Here is a 23,211-nt window from a genome sequence, read left to right on the forward strand (position 1 = left end):
TTGGATGGACTGATGAGACAGACAAACGTTTATAAGGTTTGCCTCATAATTCAACTACTTCTGAGCTTAAATATACGTATTCTGCAACAATCTATTTTGAACTATTGATCAGCTATTGGTTTCAATTCAGTAATTTACCGAGTCCATTTTTTATCAAAAAAAAAAAAAAATTTACCGAGTCCATTCTCTAATTAGTCGGACGGTACAAACTTTTAATACCAATAAAAAGGAAGCTTACATACACTCTGCATATATATCATCTACAAAGAAGCTCACATTCTCTTATTTTTTGTAATTGAATATTTGACCTTTTTCCTTTTGAACATAATAACTTTGGAGGTCCTATATTTTAATTAGGACATGGTTATATTAATGTGACAATGTCATTGGGAACAATATAACAACTTAGCAGGTTGCGAGTTATGGTTGCAATACAAAAAAACTGCCACGTTCGCTATTTGTTTGTGTTGTGGTATTGTTTCTAACTACTTGAAAATTACGTCGTGGAAAATCTTAGAATTCCTTTGACATATCCCATATGAATATATATATATGCCCTTTTAAAAAAATTAAGTTTTACCAATGATCAGAAGTTAAAAATTATTTGCTAGTAGATGATCGTTAATACACTAACCCTTCTTTAATTTAACAAGGAATTTACTGAACAAATATATATAATTGATAAAGTAGGTGATTATATTGCAAATTTAACCATAAATGCAGATCCAATTATTATGATATATATGGGTTCGTAGCTAAATTATGAGAACCCTGGAGATTTTATTATGAAATCTCAGGTCCAATTATCAGAATCAAAGAAAGAAAATAACTCAATTAATAAATGATTTGAAATCTATTTTAATGTATGCACATTATTATACAATCATGGCCAGAGAGGTCACGCCACATGTGTATAGTACAATTTCACATGTGACAATGCCAATTGAAATTTACATAAACTTAAAACATTAGCTTAAGAGTTGAAGACATGTCCCATGTTCACTTTGGCTTATCTCTTCAATATCTCCTTGATTTTGATTTTGCAATTGCTTGGTTGCTAGGAGACACTCGCAGACAGCCACATGAACTCCCAATGACCCATATGTTCCTTTAGGGTCCAGATAAAGATTAGGAGTAATAAAAACCCACATTCCTCTTTCTACATGTACAAGTCAATTCTGTTTGTGCTGGTTTTATTTACTTTGTAAGTGTGACAAAAATAACCACAAGAGACTGTGTTAACGCCTACAAAGATAAAACAAGAAACGAGTTTATATATAATATATCCATAGGAGACTATTTAAACGTTCATCGAGTTATTTGCGTGTTTTTCTAAAAAAATATATCACGCAAAAGATTAGTTTTCTCAACATATCAATTATATATATACAAGTTTTGAAGATTTATTTAGCGTGTGGGGGGGTATATTCTTGATTTACTTCAACTCTCAATGAATACTAAAAGGGACATACTGGCTCCGAGTTCATTTGACTACTTTGTTCGAAAACTTTTATTGATATCAATAAGTTTCGTACGTTTTCAGGAAATTGAGATCTGGTGATGCCTGAGAGTCCAGGGATAGAGATCATTATATGTTTTGAGACTTTCCATATATATACGAAAACAAATAGCTAAAAGACTTATTTGATTCCGAAGCAGTTAAAATATTGTCTGATTGATGAAATTGACCAATAAAGATAAATAAGATTCTCTTTCTTACGATGGGAACTAAGAAGATCGTCCTGAAAACGGATGCGACGGGAAGAAGTGGCATTTGTAAGTGTTGCTGACTTCAGTAAATAAAAAACAGAACCACACCGATTGCATCTGAAAAATCTTAGAAGCGTCGTGCATTATTGATAAATATAAAATTATACTAAACGAGATACATACCAAAACATGAATATATGATTGAGAATAGAAGATACAAAACTAGGCCTTCTCATGTGGTAGACCTTACTTCAGTGAGACTGTGTTTAGGAGAAAGCATGTACCTCTATTAATGACACATATATTAGTATATATTGCAAATGGTTTTTCCTAAAGTATAACACATAACACATACAATATAAACAATTGTTTTCTGGCCACGCAATTAAACCTAATAAATGCTAAGTGGGAGGAATCCCCATCAGCAAGAAAACTCATTATTATTGAAAATTAAAATTTTCATAAGATATGTTTGCCAAAAACAGATACGAAGGACTACGTCCAGTAATGCTAAATTTGTTAGTGTAGCCAAATGAAATGCGTGCTATATAGCAAAGTAATAGAAGTGTGAAGTATTACCATTTACCAGCTCATGCGCGCTTTAGACCAACTGCTAATTAAATCTGGTCAATTTATAACTATCATCATAAGCATGTCATAATAAAATAATATCAAGCGTATGTAAACGCAAGTGGTAAAGACGTGTGGTTTATAACTTGTATAGCTGTATTGCAGTGTGTAATAGTAGTACTATATTCTTATCCTAAGTCAAACTCGTTTTCAATATTTATCCACCGATTTTGTTATGTTTTTATTTATCGTGATGTGTGATATCAATATAATAATATAACAAGTTATGTTCGTAAAATAGAAACTTCCAATGCCTTTCTCTCCACCAGTTACGGTTGCTGTCTTTTTCTTAGTTACTACTATACTTTAAATTACCTCCTTTTGAGAAATGGTTTACTCTTTTTGGATAAAATAACTATACTATACTATACAATAGAATAATATAGGGGATTCGTGAAATAAAAATTACGAGGGAAAAACATTATCCCAATCAATGGGCTACAATAAGCGGATACATTTAACACTGTGAACCAGAATAATTATTATATTGTCCAAAAGAAGTTAGAAGACAGTGAAGGGACAACAGAGCTCAGCTCTCTATAAGTGTACTTTGAATCAAAAGTAATTTACAGAAGTTGATCAACTTACATTTTAATATATTTAATCTGGTCTTCGCTGGATCAAGTTGTCATCTTCCAATTCCTTACCAATCTTTCAAATTTTATTAGGGATATTCTTGGAATCATCTTATTTTCCCTTTTTCAGAATTGGCTTCCTATTAAAAAAATCATCATATTTTCCCTGAGTTTCATTCATACTTCTTCTTAATATGCATAACATGCTTCTTCTTAATATGCATAACATGCATGTGTCCACACGGTTTTATGATTCGTATCCTCAAAAGTATTTTTTAAATTACTCAAAGAACCAAAAAAAAAGTATATTCTAAATTATGGCAAAATAGATCTAAACTTTCCTAAAATAATAAGTAGACGCGTCTCTGCTTTTCAAATTAGCCTTTATGTTTTGAATAGAATGGGAATGTAGAGTTTCAAATTTTCAATGGTAACCTAAAATTGACCTAGATAAAATAATCATCATAATGACAAACTTTATCAAATTATCGAGCAGAAGTAATAAACTCGATGAATTCTGTGTAAGAGAACATTTTAACGGTTAAAATTTAGGTTTTAAAGCTTAAATTTTAATTTTTAGACAAGATATTTTCATGGTCTATATTTTTAAAAAAGAGTCTAGTTTTTTATCTTAAATTTGATACTACTTTTCAAATTAATGGCTAAAAATTGCATTTTTATTTGTTGAAGCTAGAAATAATAAGAAACTAGGATAAGACATGCGTTTTGCGCAGTGTGAGTTTATTTGTATATATTATCGATAGTTTCTTTTATGTATTTGATCATTTTATTTATATATAAAAAATATTTTTTGTTGTTATTATATAATTTCTTTCCGATGGATCGGATCAATTTTTATTAAAAATAATGGAACAAAACTATAATTAATACATCATGGGTTGATCGGATTGAACATTAAACAAATTATGACATAAAAACCTTATTTTTTCCATCGAACACATTCTTAAAAAAAGTGAACAGTATTGTTTTCACAGTTGAATTATTTTGAATTTTATCTTTCATATGGTTTTCAAATCAACCATCGAATTGATACATGTCATTTCAATGTTTTTAGTCGTATACTTAAGGAAAACTTACATTTTTGTAATTTAAAGTCGTTTTAAAAAATTCAAAATATAACATATAAGAAAAAATCTAACATATAAGAAAAATATAACATATAAGGTGTCCTCATTTTTGTATTTTAAAGTCGTTTTTTTAAAAAATATAACATATAAGGTTTCCTCATTTTTGTAATTTAAAGTCATTTTAAAAAATTCAAAATATAACATATAATAAAAAATCTAATTTTTGTATTATATGGTTAATGTGATTGTTTATTTTTTTAATAATATAAAATTAACCAAAATGAAGAAGGATGCAAAAATTGTTATCAAATCTTTATTACTCATAATCATTAATTGCCATATATGTGTAAATCATATTAGGTAATTTCATAGCTTTTATTTAGGGAAAGAATATACACTTCTTATATTTTAGGTTAATATAATGTTCTCTAGTGGACATTAAACAAATTATGACATAAAAACCTTATTTTTCCCTCGAACACATTCTTGAAAAAGTGAACAATATTGTTTTCACAGTTGAATTATTTTGACTTTTATCTTACATATGGTTTTGAAAACTTTCAAATCAACCATCGAACTGATACATGTCATTTTAATGTTTTTAGTCGTATACTTAAGGAAAACTTACATTTTTGTAATTTAAATTCGTTTTAAAAAATTCAAAATATAACATTTAAGAAAAAATATAACATATAAGAAAAATATAACATATAAGGTGTCCTCATTTTTGTATTTTAGAGTCGTTTTAAAAAAAATATAACATATCAGGTTTCCTCATTTTTGTAATTTAAAGTCATTTAAAAAAATTCAAAATATAACATATAAGAAAAAAACTAATTTTTTTATTATATGGTTAATGTGATTGTTTATTTTTTTAATAATATAAATTTAAACAAAAATGAAGAAGGATGCAAAAATTGTTATCATATCTTTATTATTCATAATCATTAATTGCAATATATATGTAAATCATATTAGTAATTCCGTAGCTTTTATTTAAGGAAAGAATACACACTTCATATATTTTAGGTTAATATAATGTTCTCTAGTGTTATATAATTATGGAATAATGTGACACCGTTAGATTAAACTATACTTTATATTAGATGCTATAGAATTTTTTGAAATGAAATTTAGAAGGTATTTAGAGTGTCACCTAGGATTTGAGTTTTTTTTAATGAATACAAAATTAAGATTCTAATTTTTCAAATGCTTCTCGATTAATATATAGGAGATAAGACGTTGTCCAGGAAAAAAAGAACCAGTAGTAATAATAAGAATTGGACTTTTCACACAAAGAAAACAAAGTAATACGACCTGCCGTCAAAAAAAAAAAGAAGCAAACGTTTCCTATAAAAAATGGGGGTAAAGAGAGGAAAATGCGAAGAAAGGAGGACTCTCTTGTTCTTCTTCTCTCCTCTTTATTACAAGTTGTTCACTTCATCACATGCTCCTCGTCTCTCTCTCTCAACTAATTCACAAGTTTCAGTTACGCAGCTGCTCAGAGTCTGATCTCATCTCTGTTTTGTCTGTTAAAACAAAAGATCCAGTTTTCATGGAAAATTAAATGAAACAGTGACGTCTCAGAATCATTTCTTCTTCTTTGTTCCCCTACTCTGTTTTTTTCCCTCTTTTAAACTCTCATTCATGGCTCCAAACTCAGTGGCAGTGACAATGGAGAAGCCAGACAACTTCTCTCTATTAGAGATCAACGGCTCAGATCCATCCTCATTCCCTGACAACAAACGCAAATCCATCAGCCCAAAGCAATTCTCATGGTTCATCCTCCTCAAAGCTCACAGACTCGTCTCTTCTCTCTCGTGGCTCTTCGCCTCGGTCAAAAAGCGTCTCGCTTTCTCCTCCAAAGCCATAAACGAAGAAGAAGATCCAAAAAGCAGAGGAAAACAAATGTACAGATTCATCAAAGCCTGTCTTGTCATCTCCATAGTCGCCTTGTTAATAGAAATCGTCGCTTATTACAAGAACTGGAATCTAGATCTCGTGAACCGACCGTCCTGGGAGGTTCGTGGGCTTGTCGAGTGGTCTTACGTGGCTTGGCTCTCGTTTCGATCCGATTACATCGCTCCTATTGTCATCACTCTCTCCAAGTTCTGCACTGTCCTCTTCTTGATCCAGTCTCTTGATCGGTTGGTCCTCTGTCTCGGTTGCTTCTGGATCAAGTTCAAGAAGATCGAACCTAAGCTCAAAGACGATGAGCTCGATCTAGAAGACGCATCAAACTTCCCAATGGTCCTTATTCAGATCCCAATGTGCAATGAAAGAGAGGTAAACTATAAACATACTCTGTTTTTTGCTCTGTTTTACTCTGTTTTTGCTCTGTTTTTACTCTGTTTTGTGTTCTGTTCTGTAACTGTTGTGTTATGTTCTTTGTAGGTGTATGAACAATCAATAGGAGCAGCATCACAGCTTGATTGGCCGAAGGATAGGATCTTGATTCAAGTTCTTGACGATTCAGACGATCCAAACTTACAGCTTCTGATCAAGGAAGAAGTAGCTGCTTGGGCAGAGAAAGGAGTGAACATTATCTACAGGCATAGGTTGATCAGAACTGGTTACAAAGCTGGGAATCTAAAGTCTGCAATGACATGTGATTACGTTAAAGATTACGAGTTCGTTACTATTTTCGACGCAGACTTTACGCCAAGTCCTGATTTCCTCAAGAAGACTATTCCTCATTTCAAGGTAAACCAATCAATCACACTCAATCTATTCTAACTACAAAAGGAAATTTTTTGTTTGAAGTTTCGTAATTTACGATGATGTTTGAAGAAAATTTAGTGAAAAGATTTTACTGTTTTTACAATGTGTTTTTAATGGGAATATAATTTTCCAATTATACTCATCACCGACAGTTGTCTCAAATTTTTTATTCTATTTTTTTCGGTGGGTCATGTTGAGAGTAGCCGACAAATATAATAGTATAAAGTTGTAGGAAAAGTTGTATGTTATGTTATGTATGAAATCAAAGTAACCGACAAAACTAATTTACAAAAATCAACACGTCGTTGGATGATTTTCACATCATGATTCTACAGAATTAGACTAGTTGAACCTAATCTTGACTCAGTATATTTTGTAGTAAAATAATATTTTAATGAAGTAACCGACAAAACTAATTTACAAAAATCAACACGTCGTTGGATGATTTTCACATCATGATTCTACAGAATTAGACTAGTTGAACCTAATCTTGACTCAGTATATTTTGTAGTAAAATAATATTTTAATCATCATTTTTGTAAGCTGTAAACAGAGTCAAGATTAGGTTTATATGATAAAGTACTATTTTGAAAACGGTTCGTATTTTATATTTTAAATAAAAAAATAAATATTTTAGTTTGCAAAACTGGAGTTTATTACTTAAAAACATATATTAATTGTGTTTAGCATATGAAAATGAAACAATCATCAAGAAGCTAAAAAGAGTGTGTTGTGTTGTTCAGGGGAATCCAGAGCTAGGATTAGTCCAAGCAAGGTGGTCCTTTGTGAACAAAGACGAGAATCTCCTGACAAGGCTGCAAAACATAAACCTATGTTTCCACTTCGAAGTAGAACAGCAAGTGAACGGAGTGTTTCTCAACTTCTTTGGTTTCAACGGAACCGCAGGAGTCTGGAGGATCAAAGCATTGGAAGAATCAGGAGGGTGGCTCGAGAGAACAACGGTTGAAGACATGGATATCGCGGTTAGAGCGCATCTCAACGGTTGGAAATTCATTTACCTCAATGACGTTGAAGTCACTTGCGAGTTGCCTGAGTCTTATGAAGCTTACAAGAAGCAGCAACATCGTTGGCATTCCGGTCCTATGCAACTTTTCCGGTTATGCCTTCCTTCAATCATCAAATCAAAGGTAAATAAAACTAAAATTCAACTTCTAGTTATAACTAAATGTTTAAGACTTGAAACAATTACTAAATAATACATCTTTTTTTAATCGATTTGGAAACCGAATTATATATACTAATATTTTAGAGTCATAGGCGAATGTTTCATCTCGCTATGTTTAGAACCGGCTATGAACATGAATAAGACTGAATTGTTTGATTTTCCGGTTTTTGATTTTGCAGATATCAGTAGGGAAGAAGGCAAATTTGATCTTCCTCTTCTTTCTTCTAAGGAAGCTTATTCTACCCTTTTACTCATTCACACTCTTCTGCATCATACTTCCATTAACAATGTTCATACCTGAAGCCGAGCTTCCTTTGTGGATCATTTGTTACGTTCCCATCTTCATTTCACTTCTCAACATTCTTCCCTCACCCAAATCTTTCCCTTTCTTGATCCCTTACCTCCTTTTCGAAAACACAATGTCCATAACCAAGTTCAACGCCATGATCTCCGGGTTGTTCCAGCTTGGATCGGCTTACGAGTGGGTTGTGACCAAAAAGACTGGGAGATCATCTGAATCCGACTTGCTAGCGTTTGCCGAAAAGGAAGAGAAGTTGCATAGGAGAAACTCGGAGTCAGGTTTGGAGCTTCTGAGCAAACTCAAGGAGCAAGAGATGAATCTTGCGGTACAAGAAACCCCGAAGAAGAGCATTGGAGGGCTAGTGAGGCCGAGTAACAAGATCAAGAAGAGGAACATGGTGTTTAAGAAAGAGCTAGGGCTTGCGTTCTTGCTTCTAACCGCAGCTGCAAGGAGCTTTCTGTCAGCGCATGGTCTTCACTTCTACTTCTTGCTGTTTCAGGGACTGTCTTTCTTGGTTGTAGGGTTGGATTTGATCGGAGAACAGATCAACTAGACACACACAACATAAAGACAGAGAAGAAGGGAGATAAACCCGTTTATATTCGTCTATTTTTTTGTTTGTTTTTTAAATTCTTTTCCCTTTCTTACATGCGGGTTTTATACATAATTTTCAAAAAACTTATAATGTCCAGTTTCAGATAAATGAGTGAAACGATTAATTTGTTATATAATATTGGCCTAAGGGTTAACAATCATATGGCTCTTAGGTGTTATGTACAAAGAGTGGTTTAAGATTCTGCTATCGATCAGACTGAGATGGGGTTTGCTAAACATATTTACCATAATCGTTTTGGAAATTTATTCACTAATGATGCTTAAGTTTTCCTAGGAAAGTCTTGCTAAACCTATTGGTTTAACATACATGAAGAAGCTTCAGAACAAATGAAATTAAAGCAATCAAAGGTAGTATAATACTTTAATTTTTTTGGTGTGAAATTAAAGCAATCAAAGTAGTATAATACTTTAATTTTTCTGGTTATCTTAGTATTAATTATAATTTATTTACCTAAATAAGATAGGAAAAATGTAATATTAGTTTATTTTCTTTTAAGGATTTCTTTTGCTTTTTATGGATTCAAAAGAAAATAGGCCCCAAACGGGCCTAGAAACATCTAAACCGCGTTCTATCTAATTATTAAAACTTTCCCACTCGAAAAAAAAAAATCTAAATAAGGAAAAAAACAAGAATTGTCAAACAGAGGAAGAAACCAACTTGGAGAACGCTGGCTTTGCCTTCAAGTCAGACCCAGCTTCTCTATATATATATCTTTCTCTACATTCATACGGTTCTCAGAATAAAAAACTAACCAATTTCGAAGGACAAGAATAATAATAAGAAGAAGAAGAAAAGCTATGGCAGGAGGAGGAGGAGGAACAGAAGCGTTTCCTGATCTTGGAGAGCATTGCCAAAACCCTGACTGCAAACTCCTCGACTTTCTCCCTTTCACTTGTGACGGCTGCAAATTGGTATACTTTCCCCGAAAGTTCCACCTTTCTCTTTTTCTTTTCCTGCAAGAATCTTTCAATTAATGTTTTTAAAATGAAAATTTATAGGTGTTCTGTTTGGAGCATAGATCATACAAGTCCCACGATTGTCCAAACTCGGACCACGGAAGCAGAACAGTTTCCATCTGCGAAACATGTTCTATAGCAATCGAAACAACTGGTTTTGACCAAGAAGGGATCAAGTCTTTGCTTGAGAAACACGAAAGATCTGGAGATTGCGATCCGAGTAAGAAGAAGAAACCCATTTGTCCTGTGAAGCGTTGCAAAGAGGTTCTGACATTTGCGAACAACATTACTTGCAAAGATTGTGGAGTTAAGTTTTGTCTGAAACACCGGTTTCCGACCGATCATGTCTGTAACAAGAAGACGGTTGCTAACTCAGGAACAAGGTCGAGGTGGAATGAGAAGTTTATGGAAACTTTGAGTTTGAGGAGTGAGAAAGGATGTGGAAGAGGAACAACTTCTGTTTCATCAAGTTCTTCTCCATCGATTAGATCCTTTTAGTTTTTTTTTCTTTCATTGCAACAGTTTGCATCAACAAATTAAATGTTTCTCATGTATGATTAATTCTTTGTTGTTTTCAAGAGCATTTTAATGTGTGGTATTTTCTTAAAACCGATGTATGTTACAATATGCAAAGCGAGTTTATGTGCCTATCCCTCAGTTTGATGTAAAGTCTCTCTTTCTCTCACACACATATTAGCTGTGATTTCTTTTATTTCTTCTGAGGTAATAGAGTGCATTACATCAAATGATTAATGTTTGTGTTTAGTATATAACAAGAAGATATGTTTAGAAGCCTTTGCTAGCGAAATCATTGTCAGGAGTTGAGAAAAGCATGCAGTGGCACTCTTTTTCGTATGAACAAAAAAAGAGTCAAATTTTAGCTGCAAGGGCAGAAAATTTAAGAACCATTCGTCTAATTGTTTTTGTTTTGGTAAAGCAAGAGGTGTCTGGGCCTTTGGTCCAAATAGTTCCCCTAGACCCGATACCATTTCGCGCTAATACCGATGACATGACGTAAAGCATCCCTCCCAACAGATTTGTCTAATTGTTTACATATACAAGTTATCTACTCAAGCAAACACTAGAAGAACATTAGGCTAGATTTCTTCCTCTATAGAACAGAACAAACATTGTGGAGCAACAAAGGTAAAAGGCAGAGTAAATATCAGGAATATTCCAAAACTCCTTGTCCAACCCCAGCAGATTTACCATCATAGTGTCATAAAAAACAAGATAAGGATCAGACTTTTTTTAAATACACAAGAGATGAAAATGCTCTTTTAAGAAATATCAGAATTACACCTGCAAGGGCAACAGTGGTGCACCATATGAATCTATATGCTCAGCCAATCCTCCATTTGATAAAAAAAAATAAAACTAGTCATGACTTTTATTAAAATGTAAAAGGTGAAAAAACAGAGCCCACAATGTTTAAGAAACAGAGTTCCAGCAAACCTCTACATGGTAAAATAGAGACACATGCAAATAAATATAACATCCTACAGAAATGAATGCCCTTCATATGTTTGTTCAACTCATTGTTATTTCTCAGTTTCCATTTGTTTCATTACTATGTAGTGCCAAATAGTAAGGATACTATGAGAAAAGAATGGCACATAAAACAAGAGACTTCTTGAACAAAATCAAAGCACTGATAGAGCAACAGAATAGGTAAATCCTCAATGTATTTCAGTTTTATTTACATCAGAAAAAGATCAAAACTTTGTACCAACAAAAAAAAATGTAGAATGAATCAAAGAATATCTAAGTCTTGACTGTATTGAAGATACTGTCTCTGTGACTTGTGAAGATCATAAGGAGCCCATAAATAATCAACAGGACACGCCTTACCATCATCAAGCCTCACCCACGGCTTCCCTTTCCCACTCCAATGTATCAAACTCACCGGACCAGGATGCAAAGATCTACAACTACTCACCACATTGTCTCCACCTAGACCGTGCTGGTTCCACTGGTGATCAATAGCCTCAATCTCCCCGGCAAACACCAGAAGAAACGGCGGCAACGAACCCAGCTCGTAAATCCTCTCCTCTCTCTGAATCCTCATCCAGCTTTCGATCTTCCTCGTGTAGTCTCCTTCTCTCCATCTCTCTAAATCGATCACCATCACTCCCGTGTTGAAGTAGCAAGGCGTCTTGGAGTCAAAGACGGTCGAGAGTTTTGGATTTGACCAGAAACGATCTGAGAAGTAATTGGTGAAGTTAGCGTGGCAGTACTCTGGTGCGCCGATGGTTCTCGACCCGGTTAAAGAAACCTTCCACAGTTTCTTGATATCGTCGACCACGATCACATCTGAGTCGAGGTAAATCACGCGACGAACACATGACGAGAGAATCTCGGACAAGTAGCTTCTTGCGTAGTTCAAGGGACTATCGAGAGCTTGTCTTATCGAAGAAGAGATGAGGTTCTTGACGATGGTTTCGTCGAAGGTGTAGACTTTGAAACTCAGAGAAGGGAAAACAGAGGAGAGAGTCTTCGCGAGGGAACCGTGGTGGAGACCCGAAGCGATGAAGTGGAAGAAGGTGTTTTGAGGGCAAGAGGTGTGTTTGAGGATTGAGTGGACTGCAGATAACGTGCCACGCAAGTAAGCTGGATCAAGGGTCATGGCTATGTGAATAGCCGAAGGGTCGCAAGCTAACAAGAGTTTGTTGTGGGGTAAAACAGAGCATTGCGGTCCGTTTTGGTATCCTGGAGCCTCCATGAAATCTGAAGACGCGTCGTCGAATGAAGATTTATCGTCTGGAAACAATCGGATTGATCTGACGGTTAAGAAGGTTGCAGAGATTATTGTGAAGATTATTAGTAGTCTTGAAATAGACATCATCGGAGAGAAGTGGTCGGTTTGAAGATCTCAAAGCAGAGGTCTTTTAAGGTTTTAGTTTTGAGATTCTGGAGTTTATGGAGGAGAGAAAGAGAGAAGGGTCGAGGAAGAAGACGAAGACAAGAACTGAAACGCGGTTTTGTAAGGAAAGGAAACACGGTCAAATTAAGTTCGTTTGAAACTCGTTTCTTATTGTCTCTTTTTTTTTTTTTTATAATCTTTCTAGAACATTTCTTTTGAGAAACGGCAAAAGTACAAAGTTATAAGTTCAAATTTATGTTGATATATACATTCAATGATACGTGAATATTGTTCAATGCATATGTCAAACATTAAGGATACATTGATGACCAAGATAACATTGAATTTGCATCCATTTATTTCATTACCAGATTACATATGCACACCATCTGGTTAGGAATATCGACTGCTATAAAAATGGTATACTTATTGGCAAAGTCTAGCCGTTTCGGTATATGGTCATCTCTCTTCTAATTTGCAAATGCTGTTGGAAATAATATATGGTAAACCAGTTTTTAATCTTGAATTTGAACTTAACTTCTTAAGTGTTCAGATTGGTTCAGAGTTTTAACCATTTTTTTGGTTTACAACAATAAATGCTGAGAGAATGGTTTAACTAACCTATCTTAGTCAATATTGACATAATTGTTTTGATAAATACTAGTATCAAGACTAATTAATTAATAATTAAATGAATACGGATGTAAATGTAGACATAACACGCATAGACATAAATGTTTGATATATAAGGAAAGCATGCTAGGTTGTAGGAATCCAACATATCATGATTATTGGGGTTCTCATGGTTGAGTTCTTACCTGAATATAAGAATCCGTTTCTTAATTTTTAACTAAAAAAGCTAAGAACCGGTTCTTAAATAAGAGTTTTAAGAGCCAGTTCTTAATTTTTTTAGTTAAAAATTAAGAGACGGATTCTTATATTCCGTTAATAATGTAATTCCAAGAACCCCTGTAATCATGCTCAAGAGTATGGGTTGATAATAGGTCCAACGCATGGATCCATGTGTTTTTCTACTTATTTCGATATGCATATATATTAATGTTTTCAATAATACCATATAATTATTGACTGACGGACAAAATATAACAATATATTTAACTGGTCGGCGCACATTCATTGGATGCAATGCTCTTTGAATATAATAATTCTATTAACTAAATGCTTGTATTTAACTAAAGCATGCGAGTGTACCTCGTTTGGATGGATTTCATTTGCAGGTTTTCACCCTTTTCTATGACTAGAATTTGTTGTTTCCTTCAGTAGCATAATGCTTATTCTCTGTTATTAACAATGATATACTAATCGTAGCATCATACCAAATAATTATAATCGTTTCAAATTCTACGACTATATATACGCACATCTTATATTATGTTAAGTGGAAATATTCACTCCTAAGTTATACGTGACACATTAGCTTCTTAACATATTAGCTCGTAGCTTACAAGTGGATAGATCTCTAACTAAAATAGTACGATATGTTATCTGAAAAATGTACGTGGTTGATAAGCCAAGGTGATATGATATCACATCTACACTATCTTGCCTCATTCTGCACTTGAACGCCAGTCACTCTTGCATTTGTCAAATAAGTATCCTTTTAGATGATATATACGCTTGAGGTAAGTCTTCGAAAAGCTCCATGTGGACTACGTACACACGCCCACGTATAGTAAAATGAACGGGAAAATGGTTGATAATGTGTATTTACCATGTTTTATCAATAACATATATACACACGTATTCTTATAAAACTCGTTTTCCAAATTTGTTGTTCTATTAACATGCTAGAACATTACCTATAAGAGCTAAAAGATGAAACACCTCTTCGTCTCGAAATTTTTGCCATTTTGGGTATCAATTATTATTCCATAATCTAGTAGTATGTGGAGACTAGTTGTAGATTAAAAAATCAAATAAAACTAATTTGATTTAAAAAAAAAAAATCAAAGACATTTTATAGTGCAGAGTTGTTGTTCCAACATCTTGATACACGGAAATTTATACAATTATTTTGTGTTTACCAAAAGCAGCCATTACCCGTTCACTTGGTTTTATGTAAATCATGCAACTGCTTTCTTAATAAAATTGATTTTAGATCACATTTGTGTTTGCAGTTGTTCATTATAATTAATTTGACAAAAAAGGAAAAAAAAGGGGTGTAATGTTTGAATACAGCTGTATGTGCGGCTATGGGCTGGCAAAATCATTATTCTTTGTCATGAATATACATTTTACTTTGGAATTATGCTTACCTAATTACAAAGTTTCTAACGTTCCCAATTCTAGCTACTTCTTATTTAAAAGAAACTCAATCAAAACAAACTTTTGGTGCGTCTGCTACGAGTTGCATTCAATAGTATCAAAGCTCGTGAAAAGTGAAATCTATATCATTAATAAAACTAGATTATTCCTTATAAATTATACTCCTCCTTCTGTTCCTGAAAGTAAGATTTTCTAGAGTATGCACGCTTATTAAGAATTTAATAAATGTTTATAATTTAATTTATTTTTTACTTTATTATACACTTTCCAATAACTTTCCACCAATGAAATTTAATCAATTCAAATATTTTCAATTAATGTTCCTCAAAAGTATAAAAAAGTACCTTAATAATATAGAAAATCTATCTTTGTGGAACAAGAAAAAAACCTAAAACATCTTACTTTCGGGAACTGAGGTAGTAATTAGCTTTGAAGAATGGGGAGTCAATGAACTCATCGTGGACGATTCATGGAAATGACAAGTTGGTGGTGATTAGTTGATAAAAATTACTATCTATAGCAGTTCTCTTAAGTTGTTGTTATCTACAAATTGAATCAAACCTAAGTGAAAACATAGATTTGCTTTATCTCCATACCTGTTTGTAATATGTATCAATGTGCTCTCCTGCATGTTGGATAAGGCAGTGGAAAGGAAGCAAATCGACTACCATCATAGATGCAAGAACATTCTTCTATCGCACCTAGCTATGCTTTGCAGATGACTTACTGGTTTTCACTAATGGAACAAAGAGATCGATAGAAAGGATTCTCAGGATATTCAAGGAGTTTGAAAGTTGTTCCGGTCTTAAGATGAGCTTGGAAAAGTCCACTTTATACTCTACGGGCATAAATGAGAATGGTAAAGAAGATATACTTACAACATTTCCATTCTCAACAGGCAGCCTACCGGTAAGATACTTGGGATTGCCTCTTCTCACCAAGCGTATGACAGTCAATGACTATATGCCACTGGTTGAAAAAATAAGGAAGAAAATGAGTTCATGGATAGGGAGACTTCTCTCACATGCAAGACGTTTGCAACTCATAAAATCTGTCATAACAAGCTTAGCTAACTTCTGGATGGCAACATTCAGGCTCCCTGGAAGCTTTTTAAAAGAGATTGAAAAGCTATGTTCTGCGTTTCTCTGGTCTGGTCCCGACCTTAAAACAACTAAAGCAAAAGTCAGCTGGAAGGATATCTGTCTCCCAAAAGAAGAGGTGGCTTGGGGCTCCAACCTGTAAAAGAACTGAACAAAGTTTATGAATTGAAGCTTATATGGAGGTTAACAGCAGAGACGTCATTGTGGGTTCGCTGGGTTCAATGCTACTTGATTCGAAAAAGCTCATTCTGGTCAATTAAAGAAAGTACTAGCTCAAGATCATGGGTATGGAGAAAATTACTAAAGCTCAAAGATCTTGCAAAGCAGTTTTTAAGGAAAGAAGTGAGAAATGGTGAATGTACATCCTTTTGGTATGACAGATGGTCCAGATTTGACATTCTTTAAGAGATGCTTGGAGAAAGAGGTCCACTCAATTTAGGGGTACCGGATCATTACTCTGTTGCTGAGCCGAGGAGGCGAAGGAGAAGAAATCACAGAGTGGACATTCTGAATCAGATAGAAGAAGAGATAAGCAAGCTTGATAATTATCGTGATGAAGATATTGTACTATGGAAGCATGCTGAAGGTAAATTCATGAACAATCAAGCAAAACTTGGGATCAGATACGTGTTATGAGGCAAGTCTGTGTATGGCACAAAGGAGACTGATTTTCTCAATCTACTCCTAAGTATGCTTTCATCATGTGGATAACTCTAAAAGGAATGCTGCAGACGACAAACAAAATGCAGCAGTGAAACAATTCAATTAATACAACATGCGTTCTATGCAATGATGCACAAGAGTCTTGACTCAAAGATGATTTGGAGAAACCTTGTGGAGGGACTTATGGGTGATGAATTCACTGTGGATTGGAGTGAGCTGATAGCTATAGTCTCGAAGTCATGGTTAACACCTATTAAGACTTTCATCCTCATATATACATTGCAAACCACACTGTATACAATCTGGTGAGAGAGGAATGCTCGCATACATGGAGAGAAGCCTAGAAATATGAAGAGTTTGACAAAGATTGTGGACAAGAATGTGAGATTGAAGCTTCTATCACTAAAGGGATGGGGGAATCATTATGAAGAAGGTCTGATAACATGGTTTGGTGCACAACAAAACACATAAGCAAAAACAGGTTGTTTTATGGAGTATTTTCCTTAATTTCGTAGAGAATCAAAGAAGCACTTGATGTATTACTATTTTTGTTTGAATAAATTTTACATTCATTCAAAAAAAAAACATAGATTTGCTCTAGTATTGGAACCTTTGTAGCCTTCTTTTCAACATAAGCGTTTTAATATATCTATATGTAAATGGTTACAAATAACGAAATAGCCTTATATAACATGTTCAATTTCATGAGAAAAAGATGGGTTTGCCCCCTTAGCTCAAAGAGTTTTATTTGTTTCCAAATCAGCGTTATTCAACAAGTTGTTCTCTGGAGACTGACCAATGAGAAGTAAACACCTGTGGATCCTTTTGCCAACAAGGATGAATGGGTCCCACGCTCCACGAGCTTTCCTTTATCCAAAACAGCGATTGCGTCGCAGTTCTGAATCGTGCTCAGCCTATGCGCGATCACAACGCTCGTCCTTCCCACCATCACGCGCTCCAGCGCGTCTTGCACAACACGCTCCGACTGGCTATCCAAAGCGCTTGTCGCTTCGTCGAGGAGCAACACTGACGGGTTCTTCAAAACCGCTCGAGCGATGGCGATCCTCTGTTTTTGACCACCGGATAACTGTACACCTCTGTCTCCGCAGTACGTATCGTAGCCGTCCGTTAAAGACGTGATGAAATCGTGAGCGTTCGCTGCACTCGCAGCCTCGATGATCTCTGATTCGTCGATTTTATCCGACGCTCTTCCGTATACGATGTTCTCTCGGATCGTTCCCGCGAACAACGTTGGCTCTTGGCTAACCAAAGCTATGTGTTGTCGGAGCGATCTCAGATTGTACGATCTTAAATCTCGACCGTCGATTTTCACAACGCCTTTAACCGGGTCGTAAAACCGTTCGATTAAACCGATTACCGTGGATTTACCCGACCCGCTTGGACCAACAATAGCAGTAGACTTCGCTGCGTCGATATCGATAGAAAAGTCAGTAAATATCATCACATCCGGTCTAGTTGGGTATGAGAAGTCCACATTAAGAAACTCAACCCGACCGGTTAGTCTTTCCAGTTCATATCCTTCTGGATCCTCCGGATCAATCGAAGTGTACCGATCCAACACAGCGAAAACCGAACCGACCGCGTCAGAACCTTTGGCTAGATCCGTTGTCATGCTACCGGCATCGGCAATAACCCGACCGGTACTAACCAAGATCATAAACGTTTCGAACAAAGCTTTAGCTGTTATGTACCCATCTTCGATCAGTCTACCACCGTACCAGAAGTCCAAAGCCCACGTGCATGTAGTTAGGCTCTGCGACATGGCGAGTCCGATCCCTGCGAACCATGACTGACGTATGCTTTCTCGCCGCGGGTTTTCTTGAGCCTTTTCTAGCATTTTCATGATACGTTCTTGTGACGAAAAGGCTGTGATGGTTCGTACGTTGGAAACAGCCTCAGCAGCTAGTTTGCTACTCTCGTCCTGAGCCTTGATTGCCTTTTTCGACATATTCTTGAGTAGAACACGGCGAGTGTAGAAGCATACAATAATCAGTGGTTGCACCGCGATCATCACTAGGGCTAACCTCCACGCGATGACCAAACCCATAGTGCATGCTATGGTTACAGCCGATATTGTTTGTACCAATAGTGCCATACGATCACCTACCAACGATCTCACCTATCATAAACCAAACAAGATATTAGAGAAATCAATAAACGTTATATTTAAAAGTTTGAATAATAAGATTCATGAACGTACCACATTAGCATCAAGAAACGTTATATGACATTGATGGTTAAAAGTTTAAATAATAATATTCATGTGCTTACCACATTGGCATCTTTTGCGAGTCTAGAACAAATGGAACCGCTCGAGTTCTCATCTTGGTCGAACCAACCGACTTCAAAGGTTAGCACCTTGGAGAGCATCCGTTCGCGGATGCGCTTAGTCAAGTATTCACCCATGTATGCGAAGTTGTAGTGTTGGCTGATATTGATCAAGAAAGAAACCACGGCTAAGCCGACAAAAGATAATGCGTAGATCCTCGTTTTCTCTTTAATCTCATCGTGGCTCGTCAAGAAGTAAACCGATACCATCGACCCCAAAGAAAATGCGTAAACCGGTTGTATGGCACCAAACAAAGTTGCACTTATGCAACCGTATAACGCTTGTTTCCATTCCGGTAAATTCATTGCCAAGAGTCTCTTGAACGATGGTAAAGGTGGCTTCTCAACTTTAGCAAGATTCTTGACAATACTTGAACCTGTAACCGAGTTAGTGGAGCTTGACCGACTAAGCGTAGAGACTCTTGAACAACTTCTCAAATCTTTAGTAGGATCCAAGGTTGGACCCGTTTGCACATTGACGCTCATGTTCACACTTGAGTCTTCTTTTTCAATCTGTTGTAAGCGGACTAGTGAAGCGTATTGACCATCTATGTTCTCCATTAGCTTATCGTGTGAGCCAGTCTCAACAACATGGCCGTTTCGGACCACGGAGATAACATCAGCGTTACGAATGGTAGAGAGACGGTGAGCAATAAGGATAGTTGTACGGCCGATTGATGCATTCTCTAGGGCTTCCTGGACTACTCTTTCGGATTCAGAGTCCAATGCACTTGTTGCCTCGTCTAGAAGGAGAATTGTTGGTGACTTGATTATTGCACGTGCAATTGCGATCCTCTGCTTCTGTCCTCCTGACATTTGCACTCCTCTCTCTCCAACCTGTTTTTCATAAAAGCTCAATCAGTCTCCAGATAACACTACAAAAATGCATGTATTTTTCGTTTATTTTTCGTTTCAGAATATAAACTATGTTCACATTTCTATACAACACTTATTTTTTATTGAATACTGGGTTACTAAATAATTTTTGAAGGTTTTTCTATAATTGATTAAATTACATTTATTTTGTATGTTAAGTATATTATTCAAAGTAATGTTTTTTTATCTCCGTACTCTTAACTAAACCAATCTATATTATGTAACATAGCTAGAAACTAACCTGAGTTTCATAGCCATTAGGTAACTGAGAAATGAAAGTATGAGCATTAGAGGCCTTGGCAGCTTCCACAACATCATCCATTGTTGCATCTTCTTTACCAAACAAGATGTTCTCCTTTATGGATGTGGCGAAAAGGGCAGGCTCTTGGCTAACTAAACCCATTTGAGACCTTAGCCACTTCACTTGCAGCTTATCAATGGATACACCATCTATGAGAATCTCTCCTGCAACCGGGTCATAAAACCTCTGCAAAAGCGATATCACAGTTGATTTTCCGGACCCGCTTCCTCCCACCAGAGCCACGGTTTTCCCGGAGGGAACTCTCAGACAAAAATCTTCAAAGATGGATGTTTCTGGTCTTGATGGATATACAAACTTCACATGCTTAAACTCAACTTCTCCTCTGACTTTCTCTAGTTTTTGCCCTTCCGGATTGTTTGAATCAATCTTGGGAACTCTGTTAATTACTTCCATGATTCGCTCGCCAACTGAAGCCGCCTCGAAGAAGTACTTGAGATTAGACAAACCACCACCAAGTGATCTGAAACAATAACAACGAACAAGATCATGATACGATTTCACGAAGATCGACATGTATTCTCTTTTAATATTTTGTTACAAGAAAACCACTTATAAATATTAATCTTACTACTCTACGGAAAGACTCACCAAAACATTGATTTATATTAAGTTCAAAAAAAAAAAAAAAAAAAACATTGGTTTATATGTAAACACGTTGAATTAAACTAAATTCCCATACATACATAATATTAATGCATAAGAAAAGTATGAATTTATATATATATATATTATATATATCATAAAGTTATTATATAAACATGTTTAAAAGAAACTATATATAGTACAAAACTATTCAAAATATGTTTCAGTTATCAAAACGAATAATATAATCATTCAAATTTGTAACAATAAATTTTAGCATACTTAGTTGCAAGCATTACAATATAGATTGAATAATTTCTAAAAAAATAGATTAAAATATTTGAAAGAGCCAATTGGTTACGTAACTGGCTGATGCTATACTAATACGTACGCAATGGATTCTATCACAGATAAAAAGCTGTGAGTGATTTTGATGGTTTAATTGTTGAAACCGTTTTGCATATCTCATTGTATCATACTATCATGCATATTTATTTATTGTACGTTAATATGTACTTACACGCCACCGATGGCAACAGCGGCGGCTACTGCAAATACGGTACCACCTTGAGCACCATGGTACATGACCATCCGGCTTCCATACCAAGACATGAACCCCCACATGGCGAAAGTGATTCCATTGCTTCCAATGGTGATTCCTTTGGCAAGCCCTTGTCTAATCCCTAGCTTTACCGAGCCTTGAAGCGCGGCTGAAAAATTTGATATCGTTTTCCTTTCCCCGGAAAACGCATAGACGGTTCGCACAGAAGAGATGGCCTGCTCAGCTACAAAACCAGCCTCATTGTACTCTTCACGTATCTTGCTAGATATGCTTATAAGGGCTCGCCCGTACATAAGTCCCGGGATCACTAAGAGGACAATAAAGGGTAAGCCAACTATGGCGAGTCTCCATAACAAAATAAAGCCAACTATGTAGCTTCCGACGAACATTGATGCGCTCATCAAGAAATTCGGTAACTGTACCAAACCGAACCGGTTTAGAAAAAGGAAGAAAAATGATTAGTATGAAAGATAGAAATGGTGAGACCTTTTCACTAAGCACGTCTTGGATGACGAAGCTGTCACTAGAGACACTTGTGATAACATCAGAAGTGCTTGTGACATGAAGATCAAAGTACCCCACATCTTGTCTTAACACTGCTCTTAGATATTTTTCTCTCATTCTCGCTGTTTGCCGCTCCCCTGTTCGTGTCCAACAATATCCTTCTGTTTATTTATAATATAAATATTAATTAGTTAATCTGATTGTGGTTAATTACTAGTATATAGTAAAGGAAGGTAAACATTATTAATATTTTACCAAGGAAACAGACAACCCAAGATCCACAAGCCACATAGAGCAAAGCTACAGCGTTCTGTTGATTTAAAAAAAAAAAGAATAAACATTAGTCTTCTTTCCTTATACGGACATACAATAAATCTAGAAGTGCATGCGTCATAAACTAAAGTCAAAACCGTAAACTGTTAAAAATGACCTAATAAAAATGTCAACGGATTCTGGACAATCAAGCATCCACAAAAAAGCTTGTGATCAAAAGGTCTAATTAGAAAACCAAGTGATTATACACAGGAGATGAGAGGTAGAAAGAATTGAGAGAACCTTGGATATACTTTGCATGAAGGTTTCAGTGTTGAAAGAGGAGCCACCAAGGTTGTTCATGAGCTTGCTGGTGATCAGAAGAACAAGAGGAGTTGTGAAGCCATCACCGACGGCTCCAATTAACCCTAATCCCATCAGTACCCAATCCACACCGTCAGCGTGCATGAATATCGATCTTATGCTTCTAAAACTCTTCATCGTCTTCTTCCCAGTCTCTTTGCCCTCTACTTCACCCATTTTTTCTTTTGTTCCAAAGAGAGAGGGAGAGAAAGAGAGGCCAAAACGATCGTGCAGTAATATTAAAAGCAGATGCCTTTACTTTCCTGTTTTGCTTTTTTTTTCTCTCTCTTTGTCTGTGATTCTTTTTTTTCTAAGTTTCATTAACATTTCATTGATCCGATGAGGGAGTCGAAGGACATTTATAGAAGCCGAGAGAGAGAAAAGCCAACTTCGGCTGTGTGAATTTAAAATATAGTATCAAATCATGTTTAAAGTTTATCTCAAAACATTACTCCCTCCGACTTTTAAAAAATGATGTTTTGATGTTTTTACACATATTAAGAAAACACATTAATTATACAATATTTTTTGAAACTATCAAATTTTAATATTTTTTAATCAATAGTCTTTCAATAAATTTAATTAATTTTATTAAAATTTATAATTTTTATATAAAAACATTAAAAAAATTTATTTTTGTGAAACAATTTTTTTTTTTTAACTTCTATCTTAATGAAACACTAGATTCTGACCTGCACGTGTGTGC

The 23,211-nt window shown here is 35.3% G+C and overlaps 4 protein-coding genes and 1 long non-coding RNA gene across 5 annotated transcripts; 2 read left to right on the top strand and 3 right to left on the bottom strand.

The window, feature by feature from the left end:
- Positions 1–1,016: 1,016 nt before the first annotated feature.
- Positions 1,017–3,760, bottom strand: LOC125589765. Its single transcript, XR_007325921.1, has 2 exons — positions 1,721–3,760; positions 1,017–1,245 (listed from the first exon to the last, which is right to left on the bottom strand). It is a non-coding gene; the product is annotated as an uncharacterized LOC125589765 (long non-coding RNA).
- A 1,617-nt stretch (positions 3,761–5,377) lies between these two features.
- LOC111207839 (xyloglucan glycosyltransferase 4) lies at positions 5,378–8,939 on the top strand. The gene is made up of 4 exons (XM_022706237.2): positions 5,378–6,289; positions 6,398–6,706; positions 7,468–7,872; positions 8,090–8,939. Exons 1-4 carry the CDS (start codon positions 5,651–5,653, stop codon positions 8,762–8,764), a joined length of 2,028 nt encoding a protein of 675 aa, XP_022561958.1. The 5' UTR covers positions 5,378–5,650; the 3' UTR covers positions 8,765–8,939.
- Positions 8,940–9,544: 605 nt separating this feature from the next.
- LOC106415025 (zinc finger AN1 domain-containing stress-associated protein 12) lies at positions 9,545–10,440 on the top strand. Its single transcript, XM_013855624.3, has 2 exons — positions 9,545–9,738; positions 9,826–10,440. Exons 1-2 carry the CDS (start codon positions 9,625–9,627, stop codon positions 10,279–10,281), a joined length of 570 nt encoding a protein of 189 aa, XP_013711078.2. The 5' UTR covers positions 9,545–9,624; the 3' UTR covers positions 10,282–10,440.
- Positions 10,441–11,435: 995 nt separating this feature from the next.
- On the bottom strand, positions 11,436–12,782 carry LOC106415023 (probable galacturonosyltransferase-like 10). Its single transcript, XM_013855623.3, has one exon. The coding sequence runs from the start codon at positions 12,626–12,628 to the stop codon at positions 11,537–11,539; it is 1,092 nt and encodes a 363-aa protein (XP_013711077.2). The 5' UTR covers positions 12,629–12,782; the 3' UTR covers positions 11,436–11,536.
- A 4,533-nt stretch (positions 12,783–17,315) lies between these two features.
- LOC106415477 (ABC transporter B family member 15) lies at positions 17,316–22,860 on the bottom strand. Its single transcript, XM_013856204.3, has 7 exons — positions 22,446–22,860; positions 22,146–22,200; positions 21,873–22,051; positions 21,345–21,802; positions 20,162–20,702; positions 18,988–19,881; positions 17,316–18,835 (listed from the first exon to the last, which is right to left on the bottom strand). The coding sequence occupies exons 1-7, from the start codon at positions 22,680–22,682 to the stop codon at positions 17,465–17,467; spliced, it is 3,735 nt and encodes a 1,244-aa protein (XP_013711658.2). The 5' UTR covers positions 22,683–22,860; the 3' UTR covers positions 17,316–17,464.
- Between the last annotated feature and the right edge of the window lie 351 nt (positions 22,861–23,211).

The sequence above is a fragment of the Brassica napus genome, chromosome C7, assembly GCF_020379485.1.
Source record: "Brassica napus cultivar Da-Ae chromosome C7, Da-Ae, whole genome shotgun sequence".
In the NCBI taxonomy this organism is placed as follows: domain Eukaryota; kingdom Viridiplantae; phylum Streptophyta; class Magnoliopsida; order Brassicales; family Brassicaceae; genus Brassica; species Brassica napus.

Coding starts and splice junctions, on each gene's coding strand:
- LOC111207839 (XM_022706237.2), top strand. CDS start 5,651: ATGGCTCCAAACTCAGTGGCAGTGACAATGGAGAAGCCAGACAACTTC. Junction 6,707..7,467: donor AGACTATTCCTCATTTCAAG/GTAAACCAATCA, acceptor TGTGTTGTTCAG/GGGAATCCAGAGCTAGGATT. Junction 7,873..8,089: donor CTTCAATCATCAAATCAAAG/GTAAATAAAACT, acceptor TTGATTTTGCAG/ATATCAGTAGGGAAGAAGGC.
- LOC106415025 (XM_013855624.3), top strand. CDS start 9,625: ATGGCAGGAGGAGGAGGAGGAACAGAAGCGTTTCCTGATCTTGGAGAG. Junction 9,739..9,825: donor CTTGTGACGGCTGCAAATTG/GTATACTTTCCC, acceptor GAAAATTTATAG/GTGTTCTGTTTGGAGCATAG.
- LOC106415023 (XM_013855623.3), bottom strand. CDS start 12,628: ATGATGTCTATTTCAAGACTACTAATAATCTTCACAATAATCTCTGCA.
- LOC106415477 (XM_013856204.3), bottom strand. CDS start 22,682: ATGGGTGAAGTAGAGGGCAAAGAGACTGGGAAGAAGACGATGAAGAGT. Junction 20,703..21,344: donor GCTGTTGCCATCGGTGGCGT/GTAAGTACATAT, acceptor TTATTGTTTCAG/ATCACTTGGTGGTGGTTTGT. Junction 18,836..18,987: donor TCGCAAAAGATGCCAATGTG/GTAAGCACATGA, acceptor GGTTTATGATAG/GTGAGATCGTTGGTAGGTGA.